Source organism: Condylura cristata, unplaced genomic scaffold, assembly GCF_000260355.1.
Source record: "Condylura cristata isolate star-nosed mole 26May11 unplaced genomic scaffold, ConCri1.0 scaffold00008, whole genome shotgun sequence".
In the NCBI taxonomy this organism is placed as follows: domain Eukaryota; kingdom Metazoa; phylum Chordata; class Mammalia; order Eulipotyphla; family Talpidae; genus Condylura; species Condylura cristata.
The window spans coordinates 24,375,078-24,396,910 of NW_004567109.1; the positions used below are offsets into that span (position 1 = coordinate 24,375,078).

The following is a 21,833-nucleotide window of genomic DNA, read 5'->3' on the forward strand; positions in this document are numbered from 1 at the left end:
CCAGAGAAAGACTGTCCCTGCTGCCCTTCCTGAGAATAGGTCTTTTTTATTTTCTAGGTTTTTATGTAAGCCTTGGTTTAGAAAATGGGTTATGTTACTTTAAAGAGTATTAAAAACATAGGCCTAGGTTATTCCAGGTTTAAGAATAAAGTGAATATCTACATGGAAACTTTTATAAGAGATTCCAACTTTTCAAGATTTTAATTTAAAATCAAGATTCCTACTTAGGGTGGGAAAAGAAATTATTTCAACTCACATTCTAATAAAGCAAAGAATCATGTTTGGCTCAGAAAGTCAGACTCAATCATCAGTATCTTGTCTTACTGCTTGAAATTTCTTTTCTGAATATAGAATCTATACCAGAACCATCATTTCTTTTTTTACATAGAACTCATATATAGCTTAAATAATTCCTTTTGAAGGTCTATTAAAGAAGTTTAAATTAGGATTTCCCTCTTAACTCTTCTGTTTAAGGAATTCTTAATTCTTTTTGAATCTTAACTCTGAGCTAAAAGAAAATCTCTATAAACACCTTTTTAGGAAAAAAATTCCTAAGCCCACAAATCACCATCCATGAATTATTAAGCATTAACAAATGAACCTACATACATATAAGCTAAGGAAGAAATAGCCTGCAGAATCTTATTTCTTACTGTTAACAGAGAGTAGAGGTCATTATTAAAGACATCCATCCACACAGTTGTCACCACAACAGTAGTGAATTTTTCCCATTTCATTATAATGAAGATGACAATTTGCTAAGAAAAAAGTCTATTTTTCTAATTTTCTCTAATGAGATGAAAGATTTTTGCAAGCTGACTGTTCTATAACAATTGAATTATTAAGTGTATTCCAAAGTGAAGAAAATGACCCAATGCAGATGCCTCTGAAGTGATGACAAAGTTGTCTTAGAAAATAAATGCTGTTATCATTCAATATCTGCAAAAAATAAATGTCAGGATAGTGAATGCCAAACAAGCCCTGCATAATTGTGAACAGTCTGCAGCCTCTTTTTACTCTTTACTTCTAGATGACTTTTTGCTAAGCTGAATTAAAAATCCCAAAGGAGCACAAGGAACAGACCTTCCCCCCAGTGTCTGTTTGCCATCTGTTCTCAGAGTAAAAAGAAAAGTGAGGGCATGGGCTGCAGATGGAGGTACTATTCCACCAGGCCTTCCCTTGCCTCTGTTCCCACCACGGAAGACTCACTAACACCTCTCTTGCTTCTATTTCCGCTGAATGTCCCATGTAATACTCACTAAGACCAAACACATTCCCATCCTCTTTGCAACCCCACCACTTCCAAAGGAAAATCTGCTGTTTGAGCAATGTACTTTATTTGTAAACCTGGAAATTCTAGAAGAATAATAAAGTTTATCCTTATATCTTCATAATGCTATCTACTTTTCTTTACATTTTAATAAAAGCTGTAATAAAAAAAAGACTATTGTGTTGATTTATATCCTAAAAATGAGAAGTCCATTATAGAAATGTAAACATCTTACTAACTGGAGTCCAGAGAAAGTGGAGAAAAACTGTTAAGAGCTGGAAATATTTCTGATCATGTGTGACCCACAAGTCATGAATAAGCATAGACTGTTTGGGCTGTGAAGCAACTGTCTATATGAAATGCAATTAACTTGAAAGTTTCTGGGACATACTAATCCCAAGCTGCCTGTGTTTTGGTGAACCAGCTTTTTCCTAACATCACCACATACCTCTTCTGCAGACACCAAATAGTCTCCATAGTCCACCCTCCTCACTATTCTAACAGTTCTCAGTATGTCTTCACCCAGGCCTACTCCTCTAGAGGAGTAAAGGCAATGTCAAGGGCAAAAAGTACAGCTCTAAGGAAAGCAAGTTGTGCATTTTTGACAAAGTGGAAACATATAGGTTCTTCGAGAGAAAGTAAAAGACAACACTTTAGTGTTTGGGGAGAAATCAAGACACCCAGAAATCAAAACCCAAACTGATGTCAGTTAGTTTTGACTAAAGCAATCAAATTAAACTCAGAAATCCCAATTACTAAGCCATGGCAAAGCACAGAAATCTCTCATTACAAGAACATTTTCAATCAAGCCAAAACCACTGAGTAACACTAGAAATAAAAAACAAGTTAAATCAGAGAACCGGATGTATGTGTGTGTGGAGGTAATGGTGGGTGGGAGGTGGGAAGAGCTACTGGGAATAGCTTTTTTTTTTTCCTGGCAGCTGTTCCATGACAGACTATTATAAATAACACAATCTGGCAAACAATTTTCTACAGCAAGGAAAAAGAAAAAACGCACAAACTTCTCTGGAAAAAAACTATTAAGAGAAGGTAACTACCATACTTTTACCCACCCAGCAATTCCATGAACAATGGCCATGATCCAAATCACCACCCTGCACTCCACCCCTACCCATGTGGAATTAATGAATTCAGCTACTTGATGTGACTGTGAATGGTCACAATTTACATTTTCCTATGTGGCCCAATCTTAATTCAATCTCCAAGAGCAACTTGGTGTCTTTTCCTCCCCAAAGACTTACTTATTTATGCATACAAGAGCTGGGGTGTAGGCCAGGGATACAGGGAGTAAGTGGGGTGAGAGGATTTACTGGAGATGGAGTGGGGAACAGAATAGGCAAATGACTGAATACATTGCTGAGGGGAACAGCGAGCAGGTCAGGAGAGGTCTGCTGTGCCATGTGGGTCAACTTCCTGGCTTGGGATTGAACTCATGCTGCAGTGACTGTTGATAGCTTCATAGTGCTTAGACTTAAACACTTGCACCACTAGGGAGGCCCCCTAGTTTGGTACTTTAATAAATACCAACAGCTAAATGTAATAGAGACCTTACTCTGCTCAATTTACTATGCTTCAAAGAGATACTCAGTCTTAAGCCCCCAAGTGCATACATAGCAAAAAGCCAACTGCCACTTTGTATTTAGAGGTATAGTAGTAGGTGCAGGAAGGAATGATAAATCAATCTGTAAGAAATGTGATAATCCTTAGACTTACAGGTATTTCTTAGTTTAATCATCTAAGATGTAAAGTCAGAAATTGGGTTTTAATCTAGGACTGAACTCTTTCTCCTACCTAGTTCCCTACTCTAAAATCTTATTGGTCCCCAAGTTCTCTTTTATCTACAGGGCTGTACCTTAGCTCAGGTTTGAAAATATTTTTTTCAGTCTCTGAACTAGTCTCTCTCAGTCAAATTTTCTCCAATTCTAATCCATACTACAATGCCCATTGCTTAAGTCATTTATTGAATCAGTTTAAGATATACTAAAATAGTGTTCTCTAAACATAAAAAGTGTTGAACACTTATTCATACTTCTACTCATTTACTGTAAAATTTTATTTAAAATATATGAATCTCTGTAAAGCACATAAATGCTCAAAACTATAGGCCATATACTAACCACAGACATTTTTACAAGAAAATAAGACCTAAAAAGTATTCCATCCAGGCCCTCCCTGGTGGCTCAGCAGGTTAAAGCACAGCACTAAGAAGCTAAAGCCACTTCAGCATGAGTTTGATCCCCGCCTGGAGGTGACCACATGGTACAGCAGACCTCTCCTGACCTGCTCACTGCTCCCCTCAGCAGTGTACTTCGTCGATCTGCCTGTTCCGCTCCCACTCTGTCTCTGGTGAAGCCTCTCTCCGCCCCTGCACCTCTGGCCTGTACCCCAGTTCTGTATGCATAAGTAAATATGTCTTAAAAAAAAAAAAAGTATTCCATCCCATATACCACTCCCTTGTCTCAAAAAACCCAATTTGGAGATCATTCCTCTATAGGACTGAATTCAAATTCCATAGCATAACATAAGGGACTTCAAAATATGATTCCACCTACTTAATTCAGCCTTTTCACCCACACTTAGTCCTTCATATGTTTAACATAATTTATTAAATTGTGCCTCTTTTCCCACCCAACTACATATTCATCCAAGAATGAAACAAAGTGATGCTTCATTCAGAATGATGCTGAAGGGAAGTGACAGAATGACAGTCGTGCACCAGGCATAAAGCAATCACTATAGATTGAAATAAGTCAGAAGCTCAATGAGATGAAATTGACAGAATAGTTGATTCATACATGTCTTCAGAAGAGATTATAGACAATCAGTAAAAAAGTTAAAATAATAAGTGTAAATTAATAAGTTTTGCCTTTCCCAGAAAGGCAAGCCAATCATCACCTTGCATGGGAAAAAAAATAGTACAGGGAAGGAAACAAAGCAATAAATGACCACATGACTAACAGTTTACATGGTCAAACTACATAGTCAAACACTACTTACCTCCCATAATTACAAATTAAGTATATTAGAGATGCAAAATCTTCATCTGCCACAACAGAGAATCAATAGATGTAAAGAACTGAGAACAGATCTTTGTAATTGTACGATTTTATACCACACTGGATTTCAAAGAAGGTATAGCCTTCTCATGTTATAAATGAAGAAACTGAAGCCCAAAGAAGAAGTGATTTATTCAACATCACATGTGGAATTAATAAAAAAAAAAAAAGAAAACATTCCAATTTTATAAATTGCTTGTCTGTAATGAATTGACTGTCTCCACTCCAAACTAAGGCAAAACTTCCCACTTGCACATGGAATCAAATTCCCTCTAAACTACTCAATACATTCCATAAGGACAGGAACTTTTAGGCACTGTTTATCCCAAGCTCCCAGCATAGTGACATTGCAGGCAATAAAATTATAATTACTGAGTTGATGAACTGAATGCTTTCCTTTCTCTATTATCAACTTCTTCCTTATCTATATTATTCCCATCAGTATGCATATATGCTAAGTATGTTGTATCTTAAAAAAAAAAGAAGATACCGGCCCTCCCTGGTGGCGCAGCGGGTTAAAGCACAGCACTGAGAATCTAAAGCCGCTTCCGCATGAGCATGAGTTCGTTTCCCGCCTGCCCCGGAGGCCTGCCCCGGAGGTGACCACATGGCGTGGCAGACCTCTCCTGACCCGCCCGCTGCTCCCCTCAGCAGTGTACTTCGTGGATCTGCCTGTTCTGCTCCCCACTTTGTCTCTGGTGAGGCCTCTCGCCGCCCCTGAGCCTCTGGCCTGTACCCCAGTTCTGTATGCACAAATAAATAAATCTTTAAAAAAAAAAAAAAGAAGAAGATACCTTATTTTTATAGGCTAGGTAAAGGTGTTGTCATCATGTCACTATATATCATCAATAATATAAGATAAAATAATTCTTTCTCTGAAAGAACCTTCTTAGGGTAGAGGATCATGCATGTTAGTAAATTACAACTTGGCAGGAAATTATGGATCGTATACAGTAAACACCAAGGAACCAAAGCTATGATCCTTCTGGGTTATAATCACTAAAATTCACCCTGAGACTCATATAAATATCTATATCCATAGTAAAGGAATATGGAAATTATTACAAATGTTTACAAAAAGCTTGCCTCCATTTGTCATTCCTCCAATTGACAAATACATATTGAGCATTCTCTCTGGTTTATACCTTGACATAGTTCTTACCCCATAATCCATTGCAAGAGGCACTGATATAACAGATAATTTTAATCCTCTGTGCTAGTATAAAAAAAATGCACCTAATGCAGTCTTAGAAAGCCAGGGAAGGCTTGTTAGAGCAGATGATGCCTAAGTAAGAGCTGAAAAAATGCTGGGTAGCTACCAGCTACTTCAAATGAACTTTCTGGTCATGCTATCAGAATGACTTCCCACAAATTGCAGAGGTTCACCCCACTAGTCAGACCATACTGTTACCTTATGATTCACAGAAGGATGAGTAGCTTTACTGTCAGTTTGCAAAAACCTAGACCATATGAGTTGCATGTTATCCAAAAATAAAGAGTTTGTAACCAACAGCGTGGACTTCCTATCACAATTCCTAGCTATCTCATTTCTCCTACAGCTCTTCATTTCATAAAAGGATACTGTAGAAGACAGAAAGTGATACTAAAAAATCAGGATCATACAGACTTGTAAGTTTTTTGGCTACCAAATGCAGTATTGGGTGGCAGAAATCCCATTCCACAGACCATAGGCACTCTACGACTATTCCACAGACAGAGTACTCTAACAAGGAGTACTCTGGGAGAGGGTAAGATGAAAATACTTCAAATCAGTAGATACATGTACCAGGTTAGTAGAGTCAAAAGAAAAAGTTACATTAGGATTTCCTGGAAAAAAAAAGGGGGGGGTAGCTGTAGTGGTGAGGGCTCAAAATTTTCTCACCCAACTTGTTTTGTCATAGTTTCTGGGCTTTTCATTATGCTACCAAACAGGCTCAAAAAAGGCATTGTCAGAGATATACTGAGGCCCCAGGAGGCAACCACAGCCCACCAAAGCAGTCTAAGAAGAAAAATTGCCACTTAAAAAAGTCTTCAAGCAAGTTGGGACCAAGTTCTTAGATCTTCTCTTTGACCAAATTGTATTCATTCTTTTCAAGCAGATAGAAATCTACCAAAACAAATCCTTGGGCAAAATGAAAGAATGACAGAGATTTGTAATTTGATAAAGACTTCAAACACTCAACTGAAAATAACTTGCATTTAGCTTTTTGAACATCTAAAAATATCGCATACACTCAATCTTTGTAATAAGCTGTCTCTATGATGGGGATTCCATTGGCATAGTTGTTCTTTGTTGTAGCATGTTACCTGTTTCAAGAAACATAACAATAGTTCTTTTCCTACATCAAAGGACTTAAAAAACTTAACCTCTAACAACTAGTATGTTGGTTTCATTACCCCTATTTTCTTGGTTGCAAAACTGAGGTGCAACGGGTAAATGAGACTTGCCTGAAGCCAAAGAAAGATTCCTGTCTAGATTAAATGGAAAATTATCAGCTCCAAAATCTCTAAATTAAGAGAAGCCAAGAGACCTGCAATATAAATGTTTTAAACATAGACTACAGAACTCTATTATAGACTTAGTCTGGTGAGGCATTTTAAATATACCTCACTAACCTGTTCTTAAAACACTTATCTAAAGAATAACCACATTCTGTTTCTAAAGCATGAAAGTAGCACTAATGATTGATTACCTTCGACAGTCAGAGGAGAACCTAATGTGTGTCAGGCTCAGTATCCAAAGAGTTGTTAACTACTTTATGTGCTGATGACAGACTGCAGCCCTCTTGCTCAAGAAAAAAAGTCCTTGCTCAAGAAAAGTCAGGCTCACTGCTCCTATGGCTCCAGACAAGGACAGAAGGTCTTCCTACAAAGCTGGATTTCCCTGCACTTAGAGAAAGATATAAATAAGCAACAGCTGAATCCTTGTAAGACAAGGATACAAGTTTCTTGAGTCTTATTAGGAAGATGTGCTAATTTTTAAATACAATTTATATAGAAATATTTAATTAAGAGTTCTATATAGACTTAAGAGTCACTTAACTGCATACTTTTTTTTTGTTTAAGATTTATTTTATTTGTACATACAGAACTGGGGTACAGGTCAGAGGCTCAGGGGCGGTGAGAGGCTTCACCAGAGACAGAGTGGGGAGCAGAACAGGCAGATCTAGGAAGTACACTACTGAGGAGAGCAGCGGGCGGGTCAGGAGAGGTCTGCCTCGCCATGTGGTCACCTCCGGAGCAGGCGGGAATCGAACTCATGTGAAGTGGCTTTAGCTTCTCAGTGCAGTGCTTTAACCCGCTGCGCCACCAGGGAGGGCCCCATACTTTATTTTTTTAAAAGATTTATTTATTTATGCCTACAAGAACTGGGGTACAGACCAGAGGTGTGTGGGGGTGAGAGGATTCATCAGAGACAGAGCAGGGAGCAGAACAGGCAGACCTACTGAAACACACTGCAGAGGGGAGAAGCGGGCGGATCTGGCGAGGTCTACTACGCCATGTGGGTCACCTCCCTGACCTGGGATTGAGCTTGTGCTGCAGTGGATGTAGATAGCTTCATAGTGTTGTGCTTTAACCAGTTGTGCCACCAGGGAGGGCCCTTAACTGCACACATACAAAGATTTTTTTAGGGACTTCCTAGTGTTGCAGCAGCTTAAAGCATAGGACTATGAAGCTGTCTGCAGCCACTGCAGCATGAGTTCAATCACTGGCCAAATGGGGTGGCATACCTCTCTTGTCTCGTCCACTGCTCCCCTCATCAAAATATTTCAATCTGCCTGTTCTGCTCCCCACTCTGTACTGAATCCTCTCAACCCTGCACCTCTGGCCTGTATCCCAGTTCTTGTATGCAAAAATAAATAAATCTTAAAAAAATAAGAGTTCTTGATATACATATAAATATCTAATGTACATAAAAATTTGACATGGATGAACCCCATGGAGGTCCTCTCAAAAAAGAGAAGATAAAGTAACTCTGAAAATGCCAGCAGCTAACCTGCTCTAAAGTCAAGGGTCTAGAGTTAGAGTAGATTATAATGACTACTAAAGGCTGTTTTTTGGAAGTAGCATGATAGAATAAGAAAAATGGGCACTTGTGATGAACAAATGGATCTCAAAACGCAGGACCTGGTTCCAGTTTTGGCTTAGAATCTTACCAAGAGTGGAATTTGGTGCTGGGTATCTAAGCTCTTTCAGTATGTTTTCTATTCTGAAAAATGGAATAATGCATGTACCCTTCAAGGCCAAACACAATAATAAATACGGAAGATCTCCCTTATGATTGTCAGAGCAAATGTTTCAGTAAGTCCAAGGAAAAGAAAAATTATATCCCTCATAATCAGCTAATAAGTTAACTTCCTACTTTAGAGTAGTATCTAAGAATAGAGTTCTGAAGTACATTAATTTATCAAATGCATTCATTTATAAGTGTTCAACTAGTTGTAGATACAGATATTGAGTGTATGGTCAGCTATTATAGCTGTTATTACAAAGCAAGCTTCTGTTGCTCCTCAATTTCATTTTCCATCTGCCTTTCTAGGCTTTCAAAAAAAGATCAAATTAAACCTCATGGATATAATTCAAGCTGTCACCCAGAAAGAAAAAAAGGCTACTAGTTACATGTTTTCTTTTCTAGTTTATCTGAAAGAAATATCTAAAACTTCTCACAATTTGGAGCTGACAACATCTCCTTATATCTCAGTGTTATAGTAAATCTTCAACTGTCAAAGTATAGGTGCTACCAAAAATTTCATGCTTTTACTGGAACAGGTCTATCCTGATCACTAGGAATATTTATCTCTCCTTATCTCTTCACCATTACAAATTCCTATTCTTCCTACAAGATTCAATTAGACCATGACATTAATGAACTGTTCTCTTTCAACAAGCTGATTAAAACAGTGTTTCTTGAATGTTCCTCTAGAGGGCACTTAACATAGTACTCTTCTATCATTTTCCTACTCTACAGCAGCACTTTCCATGAAAAATTCAGTTTCCACAGACACATCTGCCATCTTGCTGTACCTAGTAGACACTATCCTACTAATCCTTTGTTCACTCAATACAACTTTAGATGCAACTTTAATAGCTAATTACAGTCTTTCCACCAGAACTTTAGGTAAGTTACACAGTCATTCTGAGTCCTATTTTTTAAACCAGTAAAATGGGGATTAAACATAACATCTAGCTGAGAGTAGTGGAGATTAAATAAAATAACATAAATAGTGTTTAGCATGGAGATTTCTGGTACTGGAAAAGTTATGGAACATATGGAGTAGATGGAAAACTTATGGACATAACAAAAAATTAGTCTAAATGTATTCAAACTTACAAGAAAGGAAAAATGGCAAGTGACAGAACTGAAAAAGCTTGAAAAAACTGAGCTGAAACCTTGGCTGCTCTAGCTGAGGTTTTGGCTACATTGAGCCAAAGATAGTTTGAAGTTAGTATGATGCAGGGAACTTACATCCTCCATAAGTAGCAGTTCAGTGAAAGGGGCAAAAATGTATCTATAGCACAGGTAATATGTTTCTGTCTGGACTTGGGGAAAAGATTCTAACTGGATTTTTCCCCCAAAAGACACTAATTTAGGGCCTCCTTGGTGGTACAAGGGCAACCCCTTGAGTTCATAGTTGAGTCTCAGCACTACAAACCTGTCAGCAGTCACTGCAGCATGAGTTTGATCTCTGGCCAGGGAGGTGGCCCACATGGTGCAGCAGACCTATCCTGTCCCAGCTATTGCTCCCCTCAGCAGTGTATTTCAGTCAGTCTGCCTGTTCTGCTTCTTACTGTGTCTCTAGTGAATCCTCTATGCACCTCCTCTCACCCTCCCCCTCACTGCCACACCTCTGGCCTATACCCCAACTCCTGTATGCATAAATAAAATAAAATCTTAAAAAAAAACTTAAAAACAAAGGACATCAATTTAAGAATTATTTACAGGGGCTATTTCTCAACTTATGACCACAGGCCACTAGAGATCCTGTGTCTTCATATCTACATGCCCTTGTCATTTTTTTCTTTTTTTTAAAGATTTATTTATTTATGCATACAGAACTGGGGTACAGGCCAGAGGTGTAGGAGCAGTGAGAGGGTTCACCAGAGATACAGTGGAGAGCACAAAAGGCTAACCAAGTACACTGCTGAGGGGAGCAGCAGGTGAGGACAGGAGAGGTCTGCTGTGCCATGTGGATCACCTCAGGGCCTGGAATCAAACTCCCACTGAAACAGCTGGGCTAGTTTGCAGTGCTGCACTTTAACTATTGATACACCCGGGAGGGCTGTTTGTCAGTTTCTTAAACAAAGGAAACTAAAAGTTCAAAAATTATCAAAGAGAGGAGTCTGGATTTTTGAAAGTTCCTCTCCATTTCCTTCTAAACAATCTCTCATCTGCAGAGTCAACCGATTACTATCACCATATGTTAATTTTGCTTGTTCATGGACTCATTTAATAAAAATGGAATCTTTTGAAATACATTTGAAATACTTTTTTTTATAAAGATGTTTATTACTCAAAAATATTGGAAAACCCATGACTGCGACTACTAAACACATACATCTTTACCATTAATCAAAGTAAAAAGCACTTGAGTATATGGATAACAAAGTATGAGATGCAAGAATACACTTAAAAAAGGATAGTAAACTATAATGCACTGGGAAATGATAAGCATTATAAACTGTAACAGACTGGAAAAAAACCAGTAAGATGATACTTATTTTCAACAAATAATGAAAACTAAGAGATAGTTTTTCACCTTAAGTTTTGGATATATGTAACGTAGAGAATCTGCAGTTCCCATGTCAGCTTCATCAGGAATACACACAATATCTGGCTTCATTTTCATCTTGAATTCTGCACTTAGAGCCTTTTGGACATCCTTAGTTGTAACAATAATGACTTCTACAGCATGAAAGAAAAAAGGAAAAGGAAAAACACAAAAACTCTCATTCTTTAGACAATAATTTCACTACTTCAATTAAATTTGCTCTGTTCCTAGAGGTAATACTAAGTATTATTGAGCCTTTTCAATGTATTTTACACACGCTCTCCCAATTCTTACAAAAAAAAAATCTCATTTTATAAATGAGGAAATTTGGATTAAAAGACATTAAATGGGACCCTCCCTGGTGGCGCAGCGGGTTAAAGCACAGCACTAAGAAGCTAAAGCCACTTCCGCATGAGTTCGATTCCCGCCTGCCCCGGAGGTGACCACAGGGCGTGGCAGACCTCTCCTGACCCGCCCGCCGCTCCCCTCAGCAGTGGACTTCGTCGATCTGCCTGTTCTGCTCCCCACTCTGTCTCTGGTGAAGCCTCTCACTGCCCCTGAGCCTCTGGCCTGTACCCCAGTTCTGTATGCACAAATAAATAAATCCTAAAAAAAAAAAGACATTAAATGACTTTGTTCAAAGTTAGGCAACCAGTAAGCAATGATTCAAAAATAAAGCTCAGGTCTATATGATTACAGCCACACATTAATATGTTACATGCCACTTCTTGAAGTAAAGAATTCAGAAGAAGACCTCACTGGTGGCACAAGGGGTTAGACTAGGAAGCTATCTGCAGTATTGCAGCATGAGTTCAATCCCCAGTCAGGGAGCTGACCCACATGGTGCAGCAGACTTCTCTTGTTGCGCTTGCTGCTCCCCTCAGCAGTGTATTTCAGTTGACCCGCCTGTTCTGCTTCCCACTCTGTCTCTGATGAGTCCCCCCCCATCCCCCTGAACTTCTGGCCTACACCCCAGGTCTTGTATGTATAAGTAAATAAAATAAATCTTTAAAAAAATTCAGAAGAGGGCCCCCCCGGTGGCGCAGCAGGTTAAAGCACAGTAGTGAGAAGCTAAAGCCACTTCTGCATGAGTTTGATTCCCGCCTGCCCCAGAGGTGACCACATGGTGTGGCAGACCTCTCCTGACCCGCCTGCTGCTCCCCTCAGTAGTGGACTTCGTAGATCTGCCTGTTCTGCTCCCCACTCTGTCTCTGGTGAAGCCTCTGGCCACCCCTGAGCCTCTGGCCTGTACCCCAATTCTGTATGCACAAATAAATAAATCTTTTAAAAAAAATAAATTTAGGAGAGAATTAACTATAAATAAAGAGCTATCACACTTCCCTCTTCTTCACTTAGGATCATAATGAACCCTAGTTAAAGGCACTTTCTATAGTATACATATCTTCAACTTATCTAGGTAGCTAGCAACCAAAAACACTTGGAGTTTTATCATGGGTCTTTGGTTGCATAATATAAAAATAATCTACTGCAATATTACATGCGTTGCTGATATGTGAAGATTGAATTTTAGAACCTCTGATGTGGTGCTAAGGTCCTACTTTCATGGAGCTGGCTTCCCATACGATTAACTACAGCATAGGTCCATAGGTCTTGAAAGGCACTGAGAAAAAAACACAAAGTGTGATAGAGGCACTGAGGTCAGGGGGATTAGAGGTTTCTACTAGAGATATAATGCTGTTAGAGATTTCAAAGAGAAAGTGACTCCCGTAGATTGAAGAGGACATTTTAGGTAGAGAGGACAGAGTGAAGGGAGTAGCTGCAAATATGGGATGGTCAGTTAAATGGAACAAGACTATTCTCTATGGAGAGAGACAAACGTGAAGCATGGCTATACTAACTGCTTTAAAATCGTGAACAATTTGAACAGAGTGAACATAGGCTTGGCTATGATGCTTCTGAATCTATGTTTAGGAGCTTCAGTGAGAAGGAATTTTTCATATAGAGAATATTAAATATACTAAAGGTCACCCTCCCAAATGCAACTAAAGATATAACAAAAGTAACTTTTAAAAAGTGACAGATGAAAACCCAAACTTACAGGACAACTCAAATCAAATGTGGACAAAGCTGAACTCATCTTTTTCAAATCTGTTCCTTTTCTCATATGCCCCTTTCTAGTTAATGGCATTATCGTCTCCCTGGCCATACAAACAAACAGAGAGGGAACACTTCCCTCTTTTTTACTACCCCCTATTAATCATCAACTTTCTCAAAGGTTCCCTCTTCTACATTCTCAGTGCTTTATTTAGTTCAGATTCTCTTCATTGATGATACAGATTTCTGCATCAATCCCCTAACTTGTCTCCCTGCTTCTAGTTTTGACTCCCTCAAATATTTTCTTCACACAGAGCCTAAGCAATTTTTTAAAAAATGTAAATCTAAATGGCCAAGTTTACCAATAACAAAGTGGTTCAAAATATTTGTTTATTATCTGTTTAAGGTATGTAGGATGTGTGCTTCCTCTTCCTGTTAATAATTCATGTCTTTTCCCCTTTGATTGCTCTAAATACAAATTTAGCAATTTTATTGATTTCTCCCTGAAGAATCAATGTTTGATTTTTATTGATTTTTCTCTAATACTTCTATTTCATTTATTTCTGTTCTTATCTTTTTTTTTTTAAGATTTATTTACTTATGCATTTAAGAACTGGGCTACAGGCCAGAGGTGAGACAGTAAGAGGATTCACCAGGGGCAGAATGGGGAACAGAACAGGTGGACTGAGTGAAATACACTGCTAAGGGGGGCAGTGAGCAAGACAGGAGAGGTCTGATGTACCATGTGGGTCACCTGCCTGGCCAGGAATGGAACTAGTGCTGCAGTGGCTATGGATAGCTTTAGCTTCTTTGCACCAGGGAGGGCCCTCTTATCTTTTTTTTTAACCTCCTATTATTATGAGTTCATTTCTTTTTCCAGTTTCTCAAAGTAGAAGACTTGAGACAATTTTTGTTTTGTTATAGCCTTTTCATTTTCAGTAAGTTAAAAATAGTTTCTAAATTCTCTTGTGATTTCTTCTTTGACAGATGGGTTATATAGAGCGATATGTCTTAACTCCATATATCTAAGGATTCTCTTAATATCTTTCTGTAATTGATTTCTAATGTAATTCTACTTAGCCAGATAATATATTCTGTATGATTTTAATACCAATAAATTTACTGAGACCTGTTTTATTTCCCAAAATATGGTCTATCTTGGCAAAGTTCTGAGCGCTTGAAAAGAAGTGCTACTGGTTGGAATGTTCTATATATGCCAATTAGAATTCCTTAGAAATCCTAAGGAATCTATAAAAAGCTGTAAGAGTAAATAAGTTTTTCAGAAATTTTGCAGAATAAAGGCCAATAGAAACAACTGGAAATTGGAATTAACAATTACTCACAATAGCTTCAAAAATATAAACTACTGGGGCCTCCCTGATGGCCAGCAGTGTATTTCAGTATATCTGCCTGTTCTGTTCCCCACTTTGTCTACAGTGAATGCTGTCACTTCCTGCATCTCTGGTCTGCACCCCAGTTCTTATATGCATAATAAATAAACCTTTAATATATATATGTGTGTGTGTGTGTGTGTAAACTGCTTAGAGACAAATTTAACAAAATATGTTTTAGTTCTGTACACTGAATTCCATAAAACACTGAGTGAAATTACAGAACACTTAACTAAATAGAAGGATATACTGAGCTCATGGATCAAAAAATTCAACATTGTTAAGATGTGAATTCTATTTATTGAACAATTGCTCCCAGTCAAAATCCTAGCAACACTTTTTGAAGAAATCGACAAGCTTATTCTGAAATTTATGTAAAGATGCAAAGAACCTAAAAAAGCTAAAATATTAATCTAACCATATTATATCTTTGTTTAAAGCTTTCACTGGTTTGCCACTGCTTTCAAGGGAAAAAAAAGGGAATTTCTCAGCATGGAATACAAAGCCCTTCAAAGGATGGCCCCTGGGGCCCTGTGTATCTTTTTCACTACATATACTCCTCCTCCTTAACATTTTATATTACAGCCAATAATAATATGCTGTGCTGAACATGATCTGTATTTCTGCAGATGTTATTACTTCTGCATAGAAAACTCTCTTCACACTGATCAATATGGTAATCTATTCTTCAAGATTCACCCAAGGGCAGCTACTCTATGGAGACCTCCCTAAACCTGTTGGGGAGTTTTCTCAAGGATTTATAATATCTCACTGCTAAAATAATCACATTACACAATTATAATATATTTGCATGTGTTTCTCTCCTCTAGACTTTAAGGAAAATCTGGACCTGAGTCATCTTTTTTGTGCCTCTGTGTTTCATATACTTCCTGACACATACATCTTCTCAGTAAGGTATGGACAATGATGCATCTGGATTCCCACTGTGTTCTTTCTAATAGTCTTACAGGTTTCAAAGTGAAGACCAGCTCTGAAAGAGTAACAATTAATGCTATCGTCTCAATCTTTTCTATACCCAACAGAGCGTTCATATATTCCTAATTTAGAGATCAGTATCCAGCCAACATTGAGTCCTAGTCTTCTCTCATACATCCACTCTCATTCTCATAAATCTGACAAATCTTTGGGATCAAACACCCTAAAAGTTTTATGGGTACATCTCAGTACCATAGCTTACCTTCAAAACCAACGCGCTCAAGCAGGTTCAATGGGTACCAAATTAAAGGTTTGTTCCCAACTGGAAGCAAAGGTTTGGGAATGCTGGAAGTCAGGTCTGTCATCCGAGATCCCCCTCCAACTGCCATCACTACTGCTTGAAATTCCATTTTTACGAACTGTAAGCACAGAAACAACAACAACAATTAATGGGGGAAAGCAACAAAAATCAAAACACATACAATTTTTAACCCAATTTTTATTTAGACCATTGATTCACGTCAAATGCATCACTTCCAACTCCAGTAGCTAGAGATAGTTTCTTAGCTGTAATGTAAACATCACCTCTATAATATCACCAATATATTTTCTCACTCAAGCTTAGGGAGTTGGACTGCAGGAGGAATACAAATTTTTGAAAATCTGTCCCTTGTTCTTGAGTTGTTCACAATCAAATAGAGAAAACATTCTGTGAACTACAAAATACTAGTGCCATGGCAGGCATATTTCCAAGATGCAGTATGCATATAGTGCCTACTCAGTAACAACTAAGTTTTCCTAGAAAACACAGGGGAAATTTTATAGGAGGGTTATATTTGAATTGACCTTAGAAGGAGTAAGAATTTACTATGTGAGCTTCCAATATCTAAGTCCTTATTCCTTGAAATATTTTTAAAACTTCAAATTACTTTTAACAGCACACTGGGTCTCTGAAAAGCATGAAAGGACAAGATTCCTCCAATAAATTCAGCCATCTCTACCATCTTCTGATTATCCCCAACTATGACAGGTTCCACTATAAACACAAATGTAGGAACCTAGATTTGCAGGAGGTCAGTTGCAGAAATAAGCTAAGTTAATTCTTTAAAAAAAAAAACTCAGTGTAACAAAAGAACCTGTTTGATCATCAAAATAATCTCTTTCAGGCAGTTATGGCAGAATAGAGGCACAGTAAAAGGTGAAAATCCTCATTGATTTAAAAGAAAAATATCCTATGACTTTCAATAAATTATATAATCTATTAATTTATTTTCTCAAGTTTTATAAACTTTATTAATCTGCTAGTTGTTTACATAATTATATAACTTGGGAGTATATTTTCACATCTTCATTATGGCACAAAACTCCTGTGCCAATGGATACAATCTTTATCAGGTAAGTTGCATTGTTCACAAAAAGAATTTAACACCAAACTAGCAATTATTGTACTTTTACCATAATATGATTAGGCCTCATATCAATATCTAAATTGCAGCACGTACACCCAAAACAAAAAGTGAAGGTTCTTGCACAACAACCACAGGTTAAAGATGGTTATTTTGATTCCAGCAGGACTGGAATTTAACTTCAATTTAACTTCACCTTATAACTCCCACCACATCTGACGTTATTATGATAAGAATACTGGATCCCGAAAAATCAAAAGAACTGAGTTTAAGTTCTAGTTCTGCCACTTGAGGGTGACCAGAGGCTTGCCACTTAGTTCTTAGCATGCTTCGTTCTTAGAAGAGACCTGATGATTAAGCACACACCCTAGAGTGAGATTGCCTGGATCTGAATTCTAGCTCTCTCATTCATTAGCTGTGTGAACTAGAGCAAGCTCCCTAACTTCACTATGCCTCAATTTTCTTTATTTTCTAGGATGAGGATAATTACAGGTTCTACTTCAGAGCTGAGAAGATTAAGTGAATTATATAAAGTACACAAAATAATATCGACCCATGATATGCACTATAAGTGCTCCATATTAATAGCTAGAAGCTAGGTCATGGAAAGTTTTCTGTGCAACTGAACTATACTGCTGCATAATTCTGATCTCCATATTATTTTTGCTTCCCAGGTTGCCTTTCTCCTGTACCTAATAATCTCCTATTAAACGGTTAAGACTCAATTCAAGAATTAGTTTGCCTTAAAAAAAAAAATCCTAACCCTTCCCACCCTCTTAGAAACTACCCCTTTTCCAGGAGGTACTTCCACTTTACCACTTACAGATCATCTTTGCCTTTACATGTTCATTTCATTGCACGTGTTTAATTAAATGTCTACTTCCTGTGAGTTTCTTGAAGGCAGGGACACTGTCATCACTGTATTCCCAGTACCTTATACACACCCTAGATTCCATTAGATGCCAGGCACTCAGGCACTGTTTGTGGAAGAGTCAAGTCTAAACATATGCAGAGGGGTATTAGCATCGAGATAACTAGGATCTAAGATTCCCACTCCCAGAGAGGCTCTGGGTGAAAAGTTTGCACAAAACTAACCACATCCGAGGCCAACTGTCAAACGCCATCACCAATCTGGGTGATGGGATTCAAGGCCACGAGTGTCGTCAGCCCCTAACGCTGTGGATGGCACCTCAGACGTGCCTCCGCCACAGCACACCTGGTCTTCGGTGAGGTGCTGAGATAAAACACGGTATCGTAAATGTTCTCTCATCCGGACCTTACAGTCTTCCTCTTTGCATTTCACTGCCCTACACCTACAACTTAAACAGGTAAATTAATTACTGATGGGCTGAGGAGGAGAGTTCGACCACTATGTTAGCTTAGGGAGTCAGGTCCTGGGGCAGGTGCTCACTCGCTGTGAGCACATGCTCCGTCCCTGAAACTATTTTTCCATCTGTTGCTTAGGGTGGTGGCGACGGATTCTCCCCCACGCTCCCTTCTAGCTCGGGCGCTTGGCTCCACGGCCGGGTCGGGCAGGGGCTCGAGCTGGCGGCTCTGGGCTCTGCATTCCCGCGCGGCTCGGGGAGCCCTTCTCCTTCGTTTGAAGCGCGGCGGCACAGTCCCCACTGCGCTGCTCACCCTCGCCAGCCAGCTCAAAGAGGCCAGGCAGCACTGAAGCGGTGGCTTTACCTCAGCTCCCCGCGCGCCGCAACCGCTCCAAGCGCTCCCACGCCGCCTGCTTCTGACAGTCCAAAGGCGCAGGCGCGCGATGGCCGAACACATCGATGGGACGCTCTGGGCAGGCCCTCAGAGACGGGACGAGCGCCGAGCGATAGATGATCGAGGGGACGCGCTTTCGCCAGGAGAGAGGAGGAACCCGGGAGAGGAGGCGGGACCTGCTGTGGCTTTTTCCTTCATTCACAAATCAACCACACCCTGCGAGTATCCCTTCCAGGGGAGCGCTTCTAGAACCCAGATCAGAACTACTCAGTCTCCTTCAGAGTTCTTCTCCTCCGCGGAACGCTCTGAAAAGAGATGTCTTAGGGAACCCAGTTTTGAGCTCTCCAGTAGAGAAATCACTAAGTGCCCATCAGGTCAAGGATTGCCAGGGCTTTCTATGTCTATGTGACTAACCCGACGTCTCACTTCAAATTTGTGAAGCAGACCGTTATGTGAGAACTGGAATTGCATTTTCGGAGCCCGCTCACTATTCTGATAGGCTGGAGGGACTATCACAGCCCCTTCATAGACCAGAGAGAACTGGCTGGCCCTGTTCTGTGAAAAACGAAAACAAACAAGCAAACAAAGGCAGAAAAGTCCACATGCCTGTTAGGAAATAAAATCAACAACCCCTCCCCACCACTCAAAACAATGAGTACCCAACCAAAAATCTCATAAGCAGAGTTACGATGAAGTTGAACTATCCTTATTATCTTCCCTCCGATGATGTATATACAACACTAGTTTTTGAGAAAGAACAACAGGGAAATTTTGAAGGTTCGAAACCTATGAAAGAAAACTTGAAATCCTTGTCAAAATGTATATTTTGAATGCTGCGCTGTTTGATGGAAGAAAATGATATTCATGTCTTTCCTAAAGTAGATGATTTCATTCAAACTTGTGACCGAAGAGCAGTTTTCTGAGTAAAATCTATCAGACTATTCCCAGGTTTGAATCCTCACTTGATTATCGAATTTACTTGTCTAATTATCCCTATTACTGGAATCATTATTTCAGTCCACATAGCGTATGGAAAGTACCCACCTTTAGTCATCAAAAGAGTGGAAGTGAGGGGGGAGTCAGTATAAGCCTCACAAAGAAGGTGACACCAATAGATTGAAGAGAGTAGATCAGTGGATGTCTTAAGAGCCTTCTAAGCAGACAAACCAGCAAATATAAAAGCTCTGAAGAGAGACTTTATATTCAAATAATAGCAGGCAATACAATAAGGCTGAAGAGAAGTCAGAGGGGCAGTAAGTGGACAGAGGGATCAGGGAGGCAATAGGTGGAGAGTTTAGATCCTATGGGTATTGTAGGTCATTGTGAGGACCTTGAATTTAGCAAGGCAAATGACATGACAGGTGTCTAATGGATCACTTTGTTTGCTGCAGTGATAATAGATGCCCTGGAAACATACTGTTCACTTAAGAGACTGTGGCTTCATGGAAAACTCCAAATACCTAGTCTGGACAACTTCAACAACTATGAGAAATAATAGTAAAATATTTTAAGGATAAGTTTGGGGTAAGTTTATTAAGCTGCAGTAGATAACCAAAAACAATAGTTATTTCTACCCACATGTTTCTGAAATTTCCTCATCTTTTGGAAACTTTCTCTTTGTCTATCCATCTCTTGCATCTTGAGTTCCATTCGCTTCCAGTTTGGAGACAGAATTCAATTTCTGCAACAAAATATAAAGAAGTTTGACTTCTACAATATTTACTGAATGTGTATTAATGTGCCAACAATGCCTTTGAAATTTTTTATATATATTTTTTTACATTGTGATTCAATTTTGGACCATATTTGACTTCTCCCCTCACTGTAGTCCCCATACTTCTCCCACCACCGTAACACCTGTGACTCGTCACTGTAGTCCTTTGTGCTCTTCCCTCCCTTCTTTGAACTCCTCACACTCCCCCTGCTTTTCCCTTCATCCCCATGGATGCCTCAGATCTATGGTTAGCTTGTTAGTTTTGTCTTTTTCCTGATCCTTTGTTTGGTTTCTTATATTCCCCAAGTAAGTGAAGCCATACGATATTTATAGTTTTCCTTTTGATTTATTTTACTTAGCATAATCCCCCCAGGCCAAGCAATGCCTTCGATGCCAAATGCTAGGGATACTGTTGTCAACAAGAAAGAGAGGACTTCTAATTTCCCCAGACGTTTAGTTGCAAAAATAGAAACTCAGCTTAGATCCTACTGGAAACAAAACAAAGCAAAAAAAGTGTGAGGCCAGATCCCTAAAGTTAGTCTATCCCTGCCCTGCCTCTCCTTTGCTATAATGCTGCTGGTGAGTAATTGAATAATTATCTATACTAGCTCAACTATGACACCAACTGTGTTAGTAAAAGGAAGCCATGGAGTGATTCCAGCCAGGAGCTTGAAACTTGACTACCCTGTCTTTTTACATTAAGATTTTCTTCTTGGTATTAGCATGGCAAGCAGAAGCCAGGTGATTATATCATGGCTTTGAGTAAGAACTAATTATGAAATACCATATTTGTCGCTCATTTTAAATGCTCATATTTAAACTAGTTAATGTTTTCAGGGAACCAGAAGACTTTCTCCTGTAGTTGAGGAGTGTAGATGAGGGGTTACTATGGCTTAAACTCACTTGAAATGATGTCCTTGAGCAATGGTTCTCAAACATTTTGGTCTCTGGACCTTTACAGTCATAAAGATTTTCTGGGACCCCAAGGAATTTTGTTTGTATGGATAATATCTACTTCCGCTTATATTAAAAAATTTAAAACACTAATTTAAAAAAAGTCATTATATGGTAACAAATATCACTTTTATGAAAACACATGGTTATTTTCAAAATAAGTATTTAGTAAAAAGAAGGTCATTGTTTCACCTTTTTTGCCAATTTCGTCTCTTATTTTTACATGTTAAAAGGACAGGTTTATTAGGGAAAGGAAAGGAGAACAGGATGCTTGCATAGACACAAGTAGGCAGGGAAAGAAAAGCTGCTGTACATCTCTTTAATGTCTGGGTTAATTGAAAACTGCTGAATTCTACACACATCAATATTGATTATTGTTTTGGTTGAATTGTTTGGTTGATACATAGATGGAAAAGGGAAAGAGATTTTAATAGATTTGAAAAGTAATTATAAGTATTTCTCACAGATACTGCATCAAACTCAGTAAGTGGTAGTTTTTCTTAAAGATTGGCTGCAATGAAGAATCTGAAATTGTATCAAT

The 21,833-nt window shown here is 38.8% G+C and overlaps 1 protein-coding gene across 2 annotated transcripts in view; it reads right to left on the reverse strand.

Moving 5' to 3' along the window:
• The window catches only part of EIF2B3 (eukaryotic translation initiation factor 2B, subunit 3 gamma, 58kDa), a 59,527-nt gene extending 40,877 nt beyond the window's left edge, over positions 1–18,650 (reverse strand). The window contains exons 1-3 of one of the 2 annotated variants that reach the window (XM_004678934.2): positions 18,595–18,650; positions 15,762–15,918; positions 11,106–11,251 (exon numbers count right to left, since the gene is read on the reverse strand). In XM_004678934.2, the coding sequence (XP_004678991.1) occupies positions 11,106–11,251; positions 15,762–15,909 (294 nt within the window). In that variant the 5' untranslated portion in view covers positions 15,910–15,918; positions 18,595–18,650. Of the gene's footprint in view, positions 1–11,105; positions 11,252–15,761; positions 15,919–18,543; positions 18,565–18,594 lie in introns of those variants that run through there. The other variant, XM_012721996.1, reaches the window with a different exon arrangement.
• Between the last annotated feature and the right edge of the window lie 3,183 nt (positions 18,651–21,833).